Source organism: Cariama cristata, unplaced genomic scaffold, assembly GCF_000690535.1.
Source record: "Cariama cristata isolate BGI_N322 unplaced genomic scaffold, ASM69053v1 scaffold7994, whole genome shotgun sequence".
In the NCBI taxonomy this organism is placed as follows: domain Eukaryota; kingdom Metazoa; phylum Chordata; class Aves; order Cariamiformes; family Cariamidae; genus Cariama; species Cariama cristata.
The window spans coordinates 25,224-41,749 of record NW_009613460.1 but is presented as its reverse complement, the minus strand read 5'-3'; the positions used below and the strand labels follow the sequence as shown (position 1 = coordinate 41,749).

The 16,526-nt window shown below is 37.7% G+C and overlaps 1 protein-coding gene across 1 annotated transcript in view; it reads right to left on the bottom strand.

The window, feature by feature from the left end:
• Positions 1–820: 820 nt before the first annotated feature.
• LOC104160804 (protein FAM184A-like) overlaps positions 821–16,526 on the bottom strand; it is a 21,046-nt gene continuing 5,340 nt past the window's right edge. The window contains exons 4-10 of the mRNA XM_009699032.1: positions 14,041–14,222; positions 13,191–13,388; positions 9,771–9,893; positions 8,932–9,093; positions 7,006–7,131; positions 6,654–6,809; positions 821–1,072 (exon numbers count right to left, since the gene is read on the bottom strand). Of these exons, the coding sequence (XP_009697334.1) occupies positions 821–1,072; positions 6,654–6,809; positions 7,006–7,131; positions 8,932–9,093; positions 9,771–9,893; positions 13,191–13,388; positions 14,041–14,222 (1,199 nt within the window). The remainder of the gene's footprint in view (positions 1,073–6,653; positions 6,810–7,005; positions 7,132–8,931; positions 9,094–9,770; positions 9,894–13,190; positions 13,389–14,040; positions 14,223–16,526) is intronic.

The window sequence follows — 16,526 nt, the reverse complement described above, 5'->3', positions numbered from 1 at the left end:
CATATATCAAATTAAACTCTTCTCTGACTCATTCATCATTAATTACAGACCATACTAAGAATTTAATGTTCTTTTCATCCACTGATAGGTAGAATTAAAAAGTCTTTCAGTCTCCTCCAGATTTACTAACTCAAACACTGCCATACAAAACCTGGTAATAATAAAACTCTAATTGGAGTTTAAGATCAGATTGCCAAGTTTCTTTGGATGTGAAGATATCGAAATTCCAACCACCAGCCTAGATGTCTTTTTAAATTTAATTAAACACAACACCATGAGAGAAAAAAATTAAATTAAGAAGAAACCAAAAGAGAGATGAAGAAGAAGTCCAGTAACACGTTGATTCTTTAACAGAGCAACAAAGCTAACATCTGTTAGTATTCCCACTGTATCCCACCAAAACCACTTTGAAAACTGATTTGTTCTACTGGGGTTTTTTTGTCTGTATTGCCGAGTGTAAATGGTGTTTAATGAACTTCCTCCATTACATTCAGAATCTTTTAAACAAAGAGTAAAATAATGAAGAGTACGCAGTAGGGGCCAAGTGGGCTCACCCTAACTAAACGCTCAGAAAGAGTACAGCTAAATGTCAGGCATTCGCTTTCCTGTTCAAGCTTCAGACAACACTACAATGACCACCGTGGACAGAACAAATGCACCAACCAACCCTGAGGATCACATCTCTGCATAGAACCGGCATCCCAGAACAAGGGGGACTCTTGATTGAGAAGTGCGGACAGCCAGGGAACAGGGGTAGCACCCTCAGGAGATGGCCCTCCGAGGGCTGCAGTGGCTCGGGATTATACAATTATTCACACGCTCACGTACAAGAGTTTTTGGCTTGCTTAAAGCACAGGTTTCCCACGCAGAAGACAGGAGTATCAGCGGCGAGCGGCAGGCTGCAGACGGACAGTGGGTCTAGGCAGAACCTCCCAAAGCTCCCCTGATGCTCTGTGGCCCGCAGGAGGTACGGCACAGTCCCGTTACGACCACAGTTTTGAGAGCTGTAGTTGCTTCTGAAGATTTCCAAGAGCTGCAGAAAGCGGTGCTCCTTTGGAAAAACTACCAATATCTACAGATGAAAGAAGAGGCAATAAAACCTTACCCTGAACTGCATTCCAAGTGCCCTCCGTTCTTTGCTCCCTCTGCAGTATGATTTTTCTTTTTATTCTTTCGGATTTCAGCATTTTAGATTTCTAAGTGCTTTTTAGATCTTGCCCAAGATCCCCTACCATCCACTAGATGTCACGGCAGCCTTGCTGGTATTGGGGACTACGGGAATCTCCACAGAGAATGAGGGGGGAGTTACTGGGAATTCACCTCCTCTCTGCTGCCGACAGACAAGCCTTCAGACAGCGTGTTCAGGACAACATCAAGTGACAGGGAGCAGAGTAAAATGATTCTGTGCTGAAAGTTAAGTCTCCCTTCTTTCAAGAAACCGATCCACGGTATTGTAGAAATTTCCAGCATCCATTCAACAGCACATCTCCTAAAGCAAGGATTATCCAGGCTGTGGAACAGGCCCATAACCCTTGCGCAAAGGAAAGAAAATAGCTTTTCCTGATTCTGCTCATGTGGATGCACGCCAGCTCTGCGATAAGCACCTCCACAGGGGCAAATAAAGACGGAGCAGTAACTGCCGTCGGGTAGAAGCCTGGTCAGCCGTCACTTACCGATGTGCACGGGAGCTCTGCGACTTTGCCACAACACCCCACCTCATGAACAAGAGTATACTCAGTGGCCAGGATTTTGAGATTGAGTTTGAAATTTTCTGAAAACTACTGTTTGAATAATGTCTACATCAGAAGGAAATATTTCCATTTCGATATAAATCAAAGTTTCTCAGATTTACTTTGAGAGTTTAAAAAGGAACACGTCATTATAGAAGCAAACTCTGAGAGGAAACTTCTACAATTTTTTCAAAAAAGGAGAGAATGTTTTAGTGAAAAGGAAGGAAGATGGGAGAACCAATATTTGCTCAAATATAGAAAAACCCATCCACAATCAGAATATTTGATTCAGTCTACAGAAAGAAACATTTATCGCAAGAAGAAATAGATAAGAAGAATACAGGTCTTAACCTGTACGTTTCAGTGCCCAGAACTGAAGGCTGCGCAATACGGAGAGGCAGAAGAGAATATGCTCTTTCCTTAAAAAAGAAAATTCCTACTATTTCATCCATGGCTGAAGCCTTCTCAGCAGTAAAATGTTTTTAAGAAAAGCGTTAAAAGCCCCTTACATAGCTAGGAGAAATGGAAAAGAGCTAGCACATCTGAATTCACTACATATTTCATGAAGAAACTCTCCCATGGATTGATGCAGAAGTACTTAGTACATTTTACAGGGAAAAAAAAAGGAAAAGCACTTTCTTCTTATCTCTTATTTCTCATATCAGGGATAAGAACTACACACTTGGTCTCCAGACACTGATCTAGTTAACCTACCAACCACATTTAACTGTAGATGGGAAGTGATGCTCTGCAACCGGCAAGAATGTGTTTAAGCACTTAATCAGCTGCATAGCATTTTCTCTCAAGGGAATTGTTTTACTCATGACAAAGCGATACAGTTAGAATCACAATAACCCTACATGCATTCTATGAGGGACTGCTTAGCATTGCCAGTATAAAAGCAAAACTACCACCTTGCTTTATGCAAGATCTAGATCTCACCTATCAAATGTGCAACAACTAGTAGAAGGCAAAAATTGGTAATTAGTATAACGATTTTAAAAAAAAGACGCAAACCAGCCTAGTACACTTTATGGGCATGAATTTTCCGATTGAACTTTTTTTATTTTATTTTCTAAACCTTGTTGCCATTTAGAGCTGTGTCTCTCCATTCAGTTTTTCCAGCACCAGTCAGCAGCATTCAAAGCTGGGCATACCCTATGCTGTATTTTTCTACAGTTTAACTATACTGTGTTGCTTCTCTCCGTTCACTTAAACCTGTTTTTTCAACACTTTGCTTACATAACCATGCCTATACTTCAGCTTAGGTGCTACGCTTCTTTGAAGCTTGTTTTTAAATCAAATCTGAGATGTATCAATACATACTAGAAAATTATGTACCTGTATAGATGAGCATTTCATTTCTGAATTCTGAACCTTTCTGAACAGCATTTATACAACTAAATGGTAAAGGTCTAGACACTTTCTCAACATAAAGAGCACGCATAGACCACATTTTCTGTCAAGTTAGGAGTTTACAAATGATTTAGCAGAGACCTTGGTCTTGATGAATCATTGTACTGTATTGCTGGTATAGACCAGACCAATGCTTCAGGTACAAAAATCTGAACTGCAGAAAGAGGAGCTGGATCTCTGCTCTCTTCCTAATTTTCACACAGACTTCATGCCTTTCAAATGGGTTTTAAACATACCTTCCCTCTAATGAAGACTGGGGCTGGGTGTAACAAATTCACAATTTTACGGCCCTACTGCAGTATCTCAGGCTGCGCTGGTTCAGTGTAGTTGAAAGACAACAGGTATGAACAGACGTCCTTTTGATGGACCGAAATTTGAATTCTTCCCAATGCTGTTAACTTTTTATATATATAAAAATATGTAAGAGGAGAAGAATCTCATTTTTGTTGCTGTCTCCATCTATTTAAACTAGACTGTGAGCCCTCTGGGGTGAAGTCTTACTGCACCTTTACAGATTGCCAAGCACCGCTGGGCTTATTGCAATAGTTCCTGGAGCGCCAAAGCAGGCCCAATGCAGTTTCTGCTCAGAATGGCGTCACTCTAGATTAACACAACCAAAGTGTATGCTAATCTTTGCATTATGAAACAGATACCAAAACTCTTCCACTCTCTTCCTTAATGAAAATACTATCTTTGATTTTCTTCTGCGATGAGATGACGAGATCTGCGGATGCGGGGAGAGCAGTGGACGTTCGTGACCTCGACTTCAGCAAGATTTTTAACATCCTCGTATCTGATCAGATCACGATTCAGATGGGTGGGCTACCAGATAGATGAGAACTGGCTGGATTACCAAGCTGAAAGGGTAGCAGTTAATGGTTCACTCTATCTGAAAGCTCGTTACAAGTAGAGTTCCTAAGGCGTCTCTTCCAGGACCTGATCGTTTTAGTACCTTATCAACGATCTGGAGGAGGAGATAGAGAGTACCCTCAGGGAGTTTGTGGATGACACCAACCTGGGAGGAGCAGAAGGTGGAGCGTGGCACAGCGGAGGGGAGACAGTACACTGAAAGGCAGGGCTGCCATCCAGAGGGACCTATATAGGTGATAGGTATGGACTGGTAGGAATCTCACAAAACTCAACACAGACAAATGCAAAGTCCTTTACGAGGGATGGACTAAACCCCTGCACTGGTTCATACTGGGTTAAAGATCTGCTTTACATAACCTTGTTAATGGCAGGCTAAACACGAACCAGCAGTGTGGCCTGGCAGCAATGAACGCCAGCAGCATACGGGGCTGTAGCAACCACCGGTCGTTTGAGGGAAGGGATCCGACCCTTTGACTTGGCACTTGTTGCACATCACCTGGAGGGCACATTCTGTCTCCTCCTCCCGTTCGTTCAGCTTTGGTTGCCCCAGTAAAAGAGAAAAGTTGATCAACTTGAACTTGTTCAGTGGAGGGCTACCACTAAGATGTCTGGGACTGGAACACATATCCTTCTGAGGGAATGAGGTTTGTTCAGTCTAAAGAAGAGAAGGTTTTGTGGGACTTAACAGCTTTCCTGTACCTATGAAGTGGTTACAGAGAAAGTGGACCCAGCCTTGTTACAGTGGTGCACAACAGGACAACGAAAGACAATGATCATAAACTGAAACAGAGGAGGTTCTGTCTAAATATAAAGAAAAAACTCACTATCAGGATAATTAAGCACTAGAAGAGATTATGCAGAGAGGCTGCAGAATCTCCATCCTTGGAGATTATTTCGAGGTCTGACTGGACAAAGCCCTAAGCAACCTGGTTCAAATTCCGTGTTGATTGCTTTGAGCAAGAAGTGGCACTAGATGAGCTTCTGAGGTCTCCTCCAACCTAAGTCAGTCGATGATTCTATGATCCAGGTCAGTGGAACTCTCAGAGGCTACCCCTTGTGTACTGCAATCAGGAGGAACTTACTACAAACCCATTCCTCCAAGAGTTAAGTCATCCATCTTGTATGCTATGGTCTGGAATTCTCTCTCCCCTAGGGGTAACTGATAAAATGTAGATTCATACAGAGGGAAAGTTAAATTCCCTACCACCAACAACAACTTTTTGATCTTTATGAAATACCTATCCAATTCAAACACTGGTATGGAAAAACAACATCTGGATTAAAAAAAAAAGTGAAGACTCCTCCAGGGTTTAGTTTCTTATTAGTCCTCTGAACACACATGCTGTTATGAAATGGTGCAGCTCTTTGGTACAGTAAAAGGAATGAAAAACAAACCACCTAACCATTTTTCATATACAGACCATTCCCTATGTCTGCAAATTCTCTAGTAAAATTCTCCTTATTACAGTTCACCTTCCGATTCCAAACTTTCTTCCATATGCAGAAAGAAACTGTTCATGTGCAATATACCAATTTTCCATTCTGAAAGTGTAGGATAGATTTATTATGGTATTTTTAAAAGGCAGAGATAAGTAAAGTATTCTAAAAGTATGTTAAAACTACAGAAAGTTTAACATGTCCCTTCCAAATTGTACTTTCCTAGAGAAAATGCTATTTATAGGTAGCATTAGAGAGAGTAGATGAAGTTTGGGTACAGGCAGTAAGTGAAAGTTAAAATCAAATGAGTCCAAGTCTTATTACGTTCATGTTGTAAAAAGTAACAGACCAAGAACTCTGAAGACCTCCAGCTTTTATAAGCCTAAGCCACAAGATTTTACAAGCTTAAATTCCCTTGTCAGCAAAATAAATTGTTATGTGTTCCTATAAGATGCTGTATAATGAATTGCATGTTCAGTTATCAGACTTTTCAAATTAGAAAGCAAATTAAAAGCCATCCCACAATAACACCCTGAAATCACAGTCATTTAATGAGTTCCAAAATTTGTTTCTCTTACTTTAAAATGTATTTGTTCATTATCAGCTATTCTTTCAAACTGTAGCCATTAAAACCAGCATTTATGGTTTGGAAAAAGTACAATGCAAGTATTTCCTGTGAATTATGTAACATAACCGAGTTTATAAGTACAAGTTGCAATTAAAAAAACCTCACTATTTATTAAAATTATCCCAAAATAACGTTTAAAATCGCTTAAGAGAAGACACAGCTGTCATAAACATGTTGTAGAAACTGAGTGACTCATACAGTGTTATTATTGTACAGATAAGGGATACCTCCAAGTCCAAACACTTAGCACTGGTAAATATTTACAATAGAATAGGTGAGCAGACAAAGAATCAAAGAAGTCTTATAGCAAAGAGGTGAGGCTGTCAACACCCTCTCACTCCACCCCAAAAAATGTAAAAAGTTTTATTCCCACTCAGGGTAAAGAAGGACATTCATATAGTTTTAAGGCATTTTCATATATTACTTAAAAAGTTCAATAATGATTAGGTTTAAAAAGCATTAAGCTAACAAATTTCATTTCAGAGATAGATGTCACAACCAATTTCGTGTAGTTAATTGGTAATAAACCACCAGCAACTACATTGTAACAGCCTTCCAATTCTCAAAGAGACCATAGTTACCTGGTCTAAAAGATCTTCAACTTTTTTTTGCCACCCATCTCTTGCTGCATTTTTTTCACGTTCTTTCAGTTGCAACAGCTGAGTCATGGCTGCCTTCTTATCCTCTTCATGCTGCAGCCTCAGCTCTTCACGAAGCTTATTACATTCCTGTCTAAAAGCAAAAGTCAAATAACTAAAATGCAGTAGACCTTGTGCAAGAACTGAAAAAGAATTAAGAACTCAGTAATAACTGGAAAAGTTTAGATAATAACAGAAACCGTTGCTGTGCAAATGTAATAGCAGATGAAATGTATGTAATACACTCTTCATTTCTTATTAAAGAATAAAAGAAAAAAATTAATACTTGCCGAAGATTTTCTGTCCATTTTATTTCCAAGTCACGAGCCATTCTGTCAACTTTGAACTTCTCCTCTTCTCTCATGGCAGCAATCATTGCCTCGTGCTGTTGTCTCTCCTGATCTAGTTCTCCCTGCAAACACAAACTTCACAATAGAGACTGATCAGCAGCAAAAAAGTATTTCAAACATTAAACAAATGTATTTATAACAAAAACGTCAGTTACAATTGGCTCATAAAACTTGAACTATAAACTTTTTCAGTGTGTAATTCTTAATTACACGCAATTAACGCCTATACTTCTCACTTGTGGAACAGAATTCTGCATTCTTATAAAAAGCAATTTTCCTTTAAGTCATTCTGGAAGTAATCTTTTCACATACTGTTACATTGAGTTGCAGAATAATTTCTGTTGGAAAGAACCTCAAAAGGCCATCAAGTCCTGTTCGCTGCAGGACTAACTTCAGAATTACAGCAGGTTGCTTAGGTTCTTCTCCAGCATGTTTGGGATTCTGGTTTTTTTAAAGCAGCAAATATTCGGACTGAAATTTCAAAGCTTGAGCTAGCTGGATTTGATACAAAGTTCATGTATCTTCTTTCTTTTTCTTGACTGGACAAACCTGCTTAGAAACAGAGTTTCACAGTCTAAACACAGAAAAAACCCTTAAAAAATCCTATCAATTTCTGTTCAAATTTTACCATACTAAAATACTATTAGGTACTACCTAGAAATCATACTTACGTGAATGTTTTTCAGCAGTGCTTGCTTCATTCATAAGAAGCAAGCATGGCCACCGAAATTTAATTAAGACTTTTTAAAGTGAGAATTTTTCTGTAGGATTTTCTCATTTATGTATTTTAAAATCTGTTAAGATAAATGTTATTCCCAGTAACCTGCTATGTCTGAATATTTACATGTTATAATAGGTAAAGAGAGAAGAATGCAGTAGTTCATAAGGACACTTAGATAAGTTATTTAAAAATACAGAGGAAGTTATAAACTGTAATAAGGTGCGCAACTAATGCCCATAGCTGAAAGAAATTAAAAAAAAATATATATATATACACAAATATCCTGTTTCATGCTGGTTTTGTTAAGAAAATAACACCAGTATGAAAACAGATTCAGGGAAGTTGTTTTTTTTTTAACAACATTAAAGTCAATGAGCTACTGACAGATTAACTGACAGTTCCAGTTCCATCTAAGCCAACTAAAACGCCGATATATTTGTGCTTAGACAAATTAATTGCTTCAACTGTATAAAGTGGTCACATTTTCTGGATAGTCTACTAACTTTCAAAGATATCATAGCATAACTCTTTGAACTATTCTCAAGCTCTTCTGAAATTCTAAATTTGAGCCTGAAATGAAGACAGTGCCCATTATTTGAGGAAAACATGGTATTCATGCATTAAAAAAAAAATTTAAAAAGGTTTCAATGAACTCTAGACCTAGTAAGCTCTGGATCTTGTTTTGCACGAAGACATGAAACTGTCTGGAATAGCACTGCTATAACACATATCCTTTTTACATCCTCATGAAACTCTATTAAGCCTCTGAAAAAATCCAACTCTGGATATATTTTGTATGGACATACTTTGGCAGCTACAATTTGTATTAATCACAGAAAGAGGTGCTTGCAGTAATACCCGTTAAATACTAGAAGTGTTCTGAAAACAACAAAAAAACCCCATCTACCCCAAAACAACCAACTAAAAAAAAAACAAAAAACACCACCCTCAAGCCAACCCATCCTAGTTTTCCAGCTTTCTTCTCTCCGCTTGAAATAAAAAGAGAAAACTCCCTTTTAATGAAGCCATATGAAGCTCCTTCCATGATGTGTACACTATAATACTTCTTGCTGCTTTAAAAACAAGACCAAAATCACTGTGACTGTACTTTGCACAATTTATTCTCCAACATTATGGTTACCTCAACACTATACAATGAATCTGTGGTCTCTCGCAGTCTTGCTCTAGTTAATTCTAACTCTTTCTGGAGTATTTCCTGAGCTTCTTGAAGACTGGAGATATGTCCTTCTGCAGTACCAAGGCCTTGTTCACTTTTTCGCACTAGGTCTTGCAGACGACACACCTATGACATAAAAAAACCATGCAGTAATTTCCATAATTATTGCTAATGGCACCCAAGTCATCCTGGTTTCATTTTCTTCCAGTGTTTTCTAATTCCAACCCAGAAAAAGTTCTATTCGCACAGCCTGTTCTCCTGTAATATCACTTAATGTTTCTGTATTAAAAAACAAATTCCTGTAATATTATAAAATCAAAGATTCAATTAAAGCATTTTTAGAAGTAAAAAAATATCCAACCTGTATTCAAAGCATTTTGCAAGGAAAGAGGTTACATAAAAGTTCTGAAGCTACCTGTAACTTTACTGTGAGAAAACATTTTTTACACAAATTCAACTAATGAGAACCACTATTTCAAAATATATACACTCTAATCTAATGAATGTGTAGAGGTCTGTGCACCTAATGAGAAAAGCAGAGTTAAAACAAGAAAAGCTGTTTACGTCGACTGTTTTGTACCTCCATCTCTTTTGCTTTGTTAAGTTTGTAAAGGACAATAAAATCATTGCTCAGAAGCAATCAAGTAACTTACCGTGTCTGAAGAATACTCCACTTTAAACAGAAATAAGGCACTAAACAGAGTGAACAGTGCAGCCCTAGCTCTCTAAGCACAAGACCATTATTGATGAAATGTGGACTAGCGCACAGGATCCTTAGCTGATATAATTAAGTTAACGCTTGCCTCCTGATTGGCAGAAGTCAGTTTTGTCGTCAGCTCCTCCTTCAGGTTTTCCAGCTGCTGTCGGAGCTGATTCTTATCGTCCTCCAAATGCAGTTTCTCCTTCTCAAACTGCTGTTCCAACTCCTTCAGAAATAAGAAGGATGAAAGAAATATTAAATACTTGCCATACAGTCATCGCAAAGCACAGGTGTACCACATGAAAATTTTTTCTCCTGGCATAAATATTGCTGATCTCAACCAATAATTGTCCTTTCCTTAAAACGTTAAAACATGAGTATTTATTTCCTTTTACAATGGATGTTTTAATTTTATAGTTTATTTTCTAATCTGACATCCTTGATTAATCACAAAACAAAGACAACCAGGACTTTCTTCTCATTTACTATTTTCACTTTGCACTTCATTATCAAAATCATTAAAACTGTATCTACTTTCACAGTTTTTCAATCTGAGTTGACAGAAGACAGAAGTTTTCACTTTTTATAAAATTACACCAATAATGTGCTTACCCTTCAGCCTTTACCCATCTATTTCCTACACACGATCCCCACAGAAAATAATGAATCTTAAAATCCAGACTGAGCTTTGGGAAGTTTTTCAGGCTGTTACAATAAATGAAAAAAAGCCCCACACTCTATCTATAAAATTTACGTAGAACCAAAAGAAATCAACAATTAGTCTTCAAGTTCAATTATACGGAGAGAATCAAGCAACACCTCTGTTTTCATTCCATCTCTGTGGAGTAATAGCCAAATTCTGAAAATAACTCTGTCGGATGAATTATATTTCTCTTACGTGAGCCTATGTTGTCTATGTATTTGTTAGAAACTTTTTTTTTTTAAGGAAAACTATAGATTTACAGCTCAGCTTTATTAATATTCAGAATATATTTTCAGAAGAACAATTTGTCACAAAATACTTAACATGAAACATGTTAAAATTAAGAGCTTTATTATCTATTTCAGTGGAATATACTATACAATGTGTTATACCACAAAGTATTCTTGAAAAAAATTAAGGTTGCCAAGTAAGGTGCTCCAGAGCCACGTAATACAAGACTTCAAGGTTTTCTGTGCAGCTACAGAGGCTCCTTTAGTAACTCCTTCCTAGGGCTTCAGCTGTAATGCAAGGCTTAGCATCGATTCAGTGCCTCTGTGTAGCCTCGGGCCCAGATTTCTGAGTAATGAGTTAGATCTCAGAAACAGCTATGAAAATAGAGAGACCAGAGCCAAGCATGGAAGAAAAAGTACAACTGCAGGCATTGGTAAGACTGAGGGAGAGTTAGGAACTCAAGAATTCAAGAGGAAAAAGGACTGTCATGAAAAGGTATACAACTCCAAGGAAAACCGCGGAGCTGCAAGACAGCATTTCAGTGTCACCCAGCTCATTCCAAGAAGCAACGGTGGTCAACCCTGCCCCGTCCAAAACCAGACACCCCTCAAGTGTTTTGCAGGGGGTGGTAAGCACATTAAGCTTAGTACCTTGTTAGTTCTAGCACTCCATTAGGGCGTGCAATAGGCCACAAACAATTTGTGTATAAACTGCTTGCACAATCTCTTTGTTCATAGAGGTTGGACAGAGCGACAAAACAGAGGGTTACGTGTTCAATAACGCATTGCTTGCAACGTAACTCAACAAGTGCATGTGTTCTTCACCAGGCCCAGATCAATCACCACGTGGGACAAACGATGCTTGCTAAGCGAGACTTACTCAATTTTTCTTGTTCGTGCTGTGAAATCTGCTGCCTGCAAACTTTCACTAGTGCTATTCAGACCCTATTCTGATAACGGAGTAATTAGTTCTTTTATGATACTTGTCAGTACAGCTGTGCAGTACTGCAAAATTATTAGCAGCTCTATTTTCATAATCCTCCTATGAACTGATGCCACTTTTACAGCTCATTTTATAGATGGAAGAATTGAAACAAAGAGATATATTTAAGCCATTTCTTGAGTCTTGTTCTCATTCTTCAGAACTCTCTTCTGTTCCATTTTTTTTTCAAAGGTTTCCAAACCCCAGATGCCTTTCCCAGCCTTCCAGTCCCAATAAATCCTCATGTCCTCTATGCCAAGGCTCCTTGTATCATGCTTCTCCCTCATACTAAATTCAACTCTTCTCCACATTTAAGACTGTTCCTTGAATTACTCAACACACCATGTGCTTAGCAAAACAGGTTTGACAGAGCAGACAGTACACTGATTAACATTTACCGAGATCTTGACCTTGACATATTTTCATAGTTAATTTTCCCTTGCTAAAATCAAGTTTCACATTTCTCACATTTATAGAGGTGTTCCCTATTTTAACTAATTTAATGATTTAAGAACAAACATTTTATGATATCCTTTTGTTTTATTCTCTACATTGTTTTAATACCAAACAAATGAAAACCAAAACAAAAAGAACCCCACATCTTACTGAAGTAAAAGAAAAATATTCCCAGAAACCCTTAAGAGACATTGTTTTAATAACAGGCATGTTTAAAGTTATAAAGAAAGTAAACCTGAAAGATCAGATGCATGTATGCCTCAGAGAACAACTTCCATTACTGGGAGACATAAAAAAAAAATCTTAGGGATTTAATAAAAGTAAAACTAAGAAGCAACACACTAGTAAAATAATTTACACCCACCCCCCCCCAAATTAAAACCCCAAAAGTCTAAGATGCACATCACTAACTACAGCTGTATTTCTTGGTGCATTTCCCGTGAACACACCAGAGGAGCATTACAAAGCCTTAAATTCAACAATATTTATCCTGTATTTACTGTATAAGGCAAAATTTGTGTATAATGTACATACAATCAGATTAGGAAATAATGAATCAAAATTGGTCCTCTCATTTATCCCAACAAAGAAAAGCCCAATTTTGTAAAACAAAAAAGCCTTTCAGTTTCAGGATTCCAGTCAAAGGTAAATGAATAGTTGATATACAGGGAGCATAACTTTACAATGTCAGTTAGGTACAGCTGTTGCCATCTCCTGAGTATATATATAGTCGGGTACTAATATAGTATCTTCTTGTAATTCTGGGCTGTTTATGAAGATTTTAAAATAAATATCAGAGTAACATAGTCTTTCATCTCCTTCAGAAGAACTGTTCTTGAGTGCTATACCAACTCTTCTGAATATGGGTCACAAAACCTGTGAAAACACATCTACTATACTTGAAAAGAAAGTTGTCCAAGTTGATAATTTCTCTTCTGTATGCAGACAAATGACAGTACAAGTGTTTTGGTTTTTTTTGCAAGATATATGTTATTTTAATAAAGGCTGAGCAGTTTCTTCAGAGGCACCCAGCAGATCTGCAGGTAACTCCAAATAAAACTTGCCATACAACAAAACCATGCAGTACAAGGTTCAAGCTGTAACATTTGCTTTTTTGTAATACGTTTGATTATTAAGAAAATACAAACCTACCATCTGCAGTTTTTTCTTATCCTTATTAGCACTACTGTGTACAGCCTCAATTGCAGTATGGTGTTTCCATGCCAATTCTTCTAAGGTCTTGGAATGAGCCTCCTTTAACTGTGCAGCCTCTCCTTCCAATCTTGCTTGCAATTTTACCAGTTCCTTCTCATAATATTCACGTTGTGTTTCCCTTGCTTCATTTACTTTCTATAAAAGACAGAAACATAAAATAATTTCTTTTAAATGGTAAAAAAAATCTGAACAGTAGGAATAAAAAAAAAAACCACAAAAACATTACTGATAACGCAAATCAACAAAAGTTAATTTCCATATAAAACAAATTGAGCAAACACTAAGCACTGACTAAATCCTTCAATAACCAGAAAGGTAGTTTCAATATATCCATGCAAAGCAATATATCCTTATAAAAATCTATTTTTTTCTCTATTTAATCTGGGGAAACAGCAATCAGGTATCAAGGCTACAGAAAATTTCAGTTCAGTATTTTCAAACATGCTCAGCGCATTTTCAGAGAATGGCTTTTTAAATTGTTCTTTAAGCCATTTCACATTTCTCCTTACTGGATGCTTTAGATAGTAGGCATCTATACACGAGATCATAAATTAAATGAAGTTGTTAAAAGATGTCCAAAGCAGCCTGAACAACATCTAAACTGACTTCCCTCTACTCTCACTTTACACTCTATGTTAGTCATTCTATGTTGCTACAAGAGATATACTTGGAACATACTATTGCTAGTCCTAGTCCAGTCATATTAAACAAAAATTAATCCAATCATTTCTTCTGAGAATTCTAGGTCTTTTATTTTTATTCAACTAAAGCCAATAAGCTGTTTAACCTTCTCCAAGGCCAGAATTTGCTGCCTTTGTCGCTCATCCAGACTCTGTGTTTTGCTTTGTAGCAAGTTTCTTTCCTCTTCCAGTTGGGATAGTTTTTCTTTTAATCTAGACTTTTCCGATTCCAAATCTCTGATTGTAACTTCTTGAGTCATTTGAGTAGCTTGAAGCATTCCAATGTGACCTAGAAACAAAACAGCTCTTTAAAACCTGACAGCATTAGTTTCGTGTCATTGAAGTACACACTCACACTTCAGAGATTTCTGGAAGTACAACTCTAGTGGAAGCTTTCATATGGATCCCCATGACCTTCACTGCAACGCTTACCTTCCCCTCCACTTCTCCCTTTTCTACTTTTATTGTAAAATGTCCAACAGTACAGAGAAAGCAGAGGTAGGCAACGGTATGAACATGGACAGTCTATCTTGAAAAACTTAACCCATGATAAGCTACGCAACAGAAAGCAGAACATTGACATCTAATGGTCCAGATGTTATTGTTTTATCAAATTCATAATTTAGCCAGCATGTGAGGTATAGCAGCTAAAGCTACGTAAAACTTACGGAATTATGCTTTTGTTTATTTTGTTATAGGGATGTGACTAAAAAAATGTAACAGAACTCTTTCTCTCTATAGTAAAGTATGATCTAAATCCTTGCAGGTTAGAGGCTTGCTTTTAATTTCTTTATATATATTTAAAAAAAAAAATCTACAAAGCTAGACAGTATAATCATCTGTCCTTCACATCACCAGTGGGAAAAGGTTTACGACTTCAGAAATGTTTGTCCTTGTTCTTCTTAATTTATATCTGTATCACTGAAAATACTACTGCTAGGTAACTGACTAAACCTGTTATTCTAGGAGAGGCTTCGGAGGGGAAGGACGACTATTTTAGAAAAAGAGGATGCTCCGAGGTTTGTTCAGTTGAACAGCTGAGAGGATGCTCCTAAGTTTGTCCAACCGAGAGACAAGAGAAGGGATATTCTCCCCTCATGTTGGAACAGACTCTTTTGACAGAAACACCCTGTTATCCCTTTCATAAATTGAATGACATAGACTTGTTTGAAATATGCCTTTTAAAAATTAGCATATGATAAAATGAAGTGGTAACTAAAAAAAAAAACCAAAACACACCACCACAAAAAAAACCCCCACTTTCAAGGATTACACAGAAATCCTTAACAGTTTCACATAAAGAAAGCATCCAGATAAGAAACTGTATTTTTTACTCAGAATAAATTATTTTTGTAGTCACAACTTCTAGGAGAGACCTTCCCACCCCGCATTTTATTATAACCTTCCAAAAATAACAGATTACTCGAGGTTTAATAGAGTATTGCTTCTAAATTTCAGAAATAGCTAAGGAAGCAGACTGTGTGTCAATGTTTCTTACAAGACAAACCCACTGAGCCTCCCAATTCATCTCCATGTGCGGTTAAAGCAAGACAGGTGCCAAAAAGGAAACTCTTTTAGCCTTTGTTGGCGGTGGACACTGATGTGATGGTGGGATACATAACGGAATTTGGGGATTAAAAATGCTTCAAAATTAATAGTATTTTCAGAAACAATGCACACCTCTAATAGTACTAAGCCCTGAACAATTCTAAGAATAATTTTGGCATTTTTGTTTGATAAAACTAAAAACTGAAGAGAAAAGCCTTAAGATAACAGGTATGCTCAACTTCTGCAGGACTTCAAAAACCATCTTGTTCCAAAAGTTCAGTCATTTAAGAAACGTACGTGCCAACCCAAACTTCAGAATGCAACAAGAATAAGCATACAAGAATTTTAAGTTTATCACGAAGTATTACGCACACACATATTTTATTGTAAGCGCACACACACACTGATTAGAGCTTCTGACCTAGCAACACTGACACACAACACACGTTTCCCATTCCTCATGCTCTACACAGAAGGTACGAAACGCAGCAGTTTCCTTTCAAGTTTGGAATCTCAGGAATGGAAGAAGAATATATTAATTTCCCATAATAGACTTAATACAGCATTCTCAAATTGCAATACAATGGGTAAACATTTTGTATGGTAATTAAGTATGAGAATTTAGTTTCTCTGAGGCAGGATTTTTGACTCTCAAGCATGAGCTGAATATCAAAGGAGGTGGCAGTGGGCCAGCGTCAGAAACCATTTCCAAACAGGCCGGTAACCAACTACATCCCACAGTAACGGCTCGGCGGCACCGCTGTAAACCGGGCTCCTGCTTCTTGTTGCACAGCGAGGCGCTGTAAAGCAAAGATGTACTGCTGACAGCCCACCGAGCTCAGCAACAGCACGGACACCCTGGAATTTCTGGTAAAGCTAAAAACCTCCGGGCCAGAGGAGATCAGTGCTGAGCTCAGAGGCTAGCACACTCCACGCCATCGTAGGCTAGCTGACTCCATGCCATAAAAATAGCTTGTACATTTATTTCCACTAAATCTGGAGCTGCCTGCTGAATCCCTCCCATGCCCTTGCCCAGGGAAAGAAG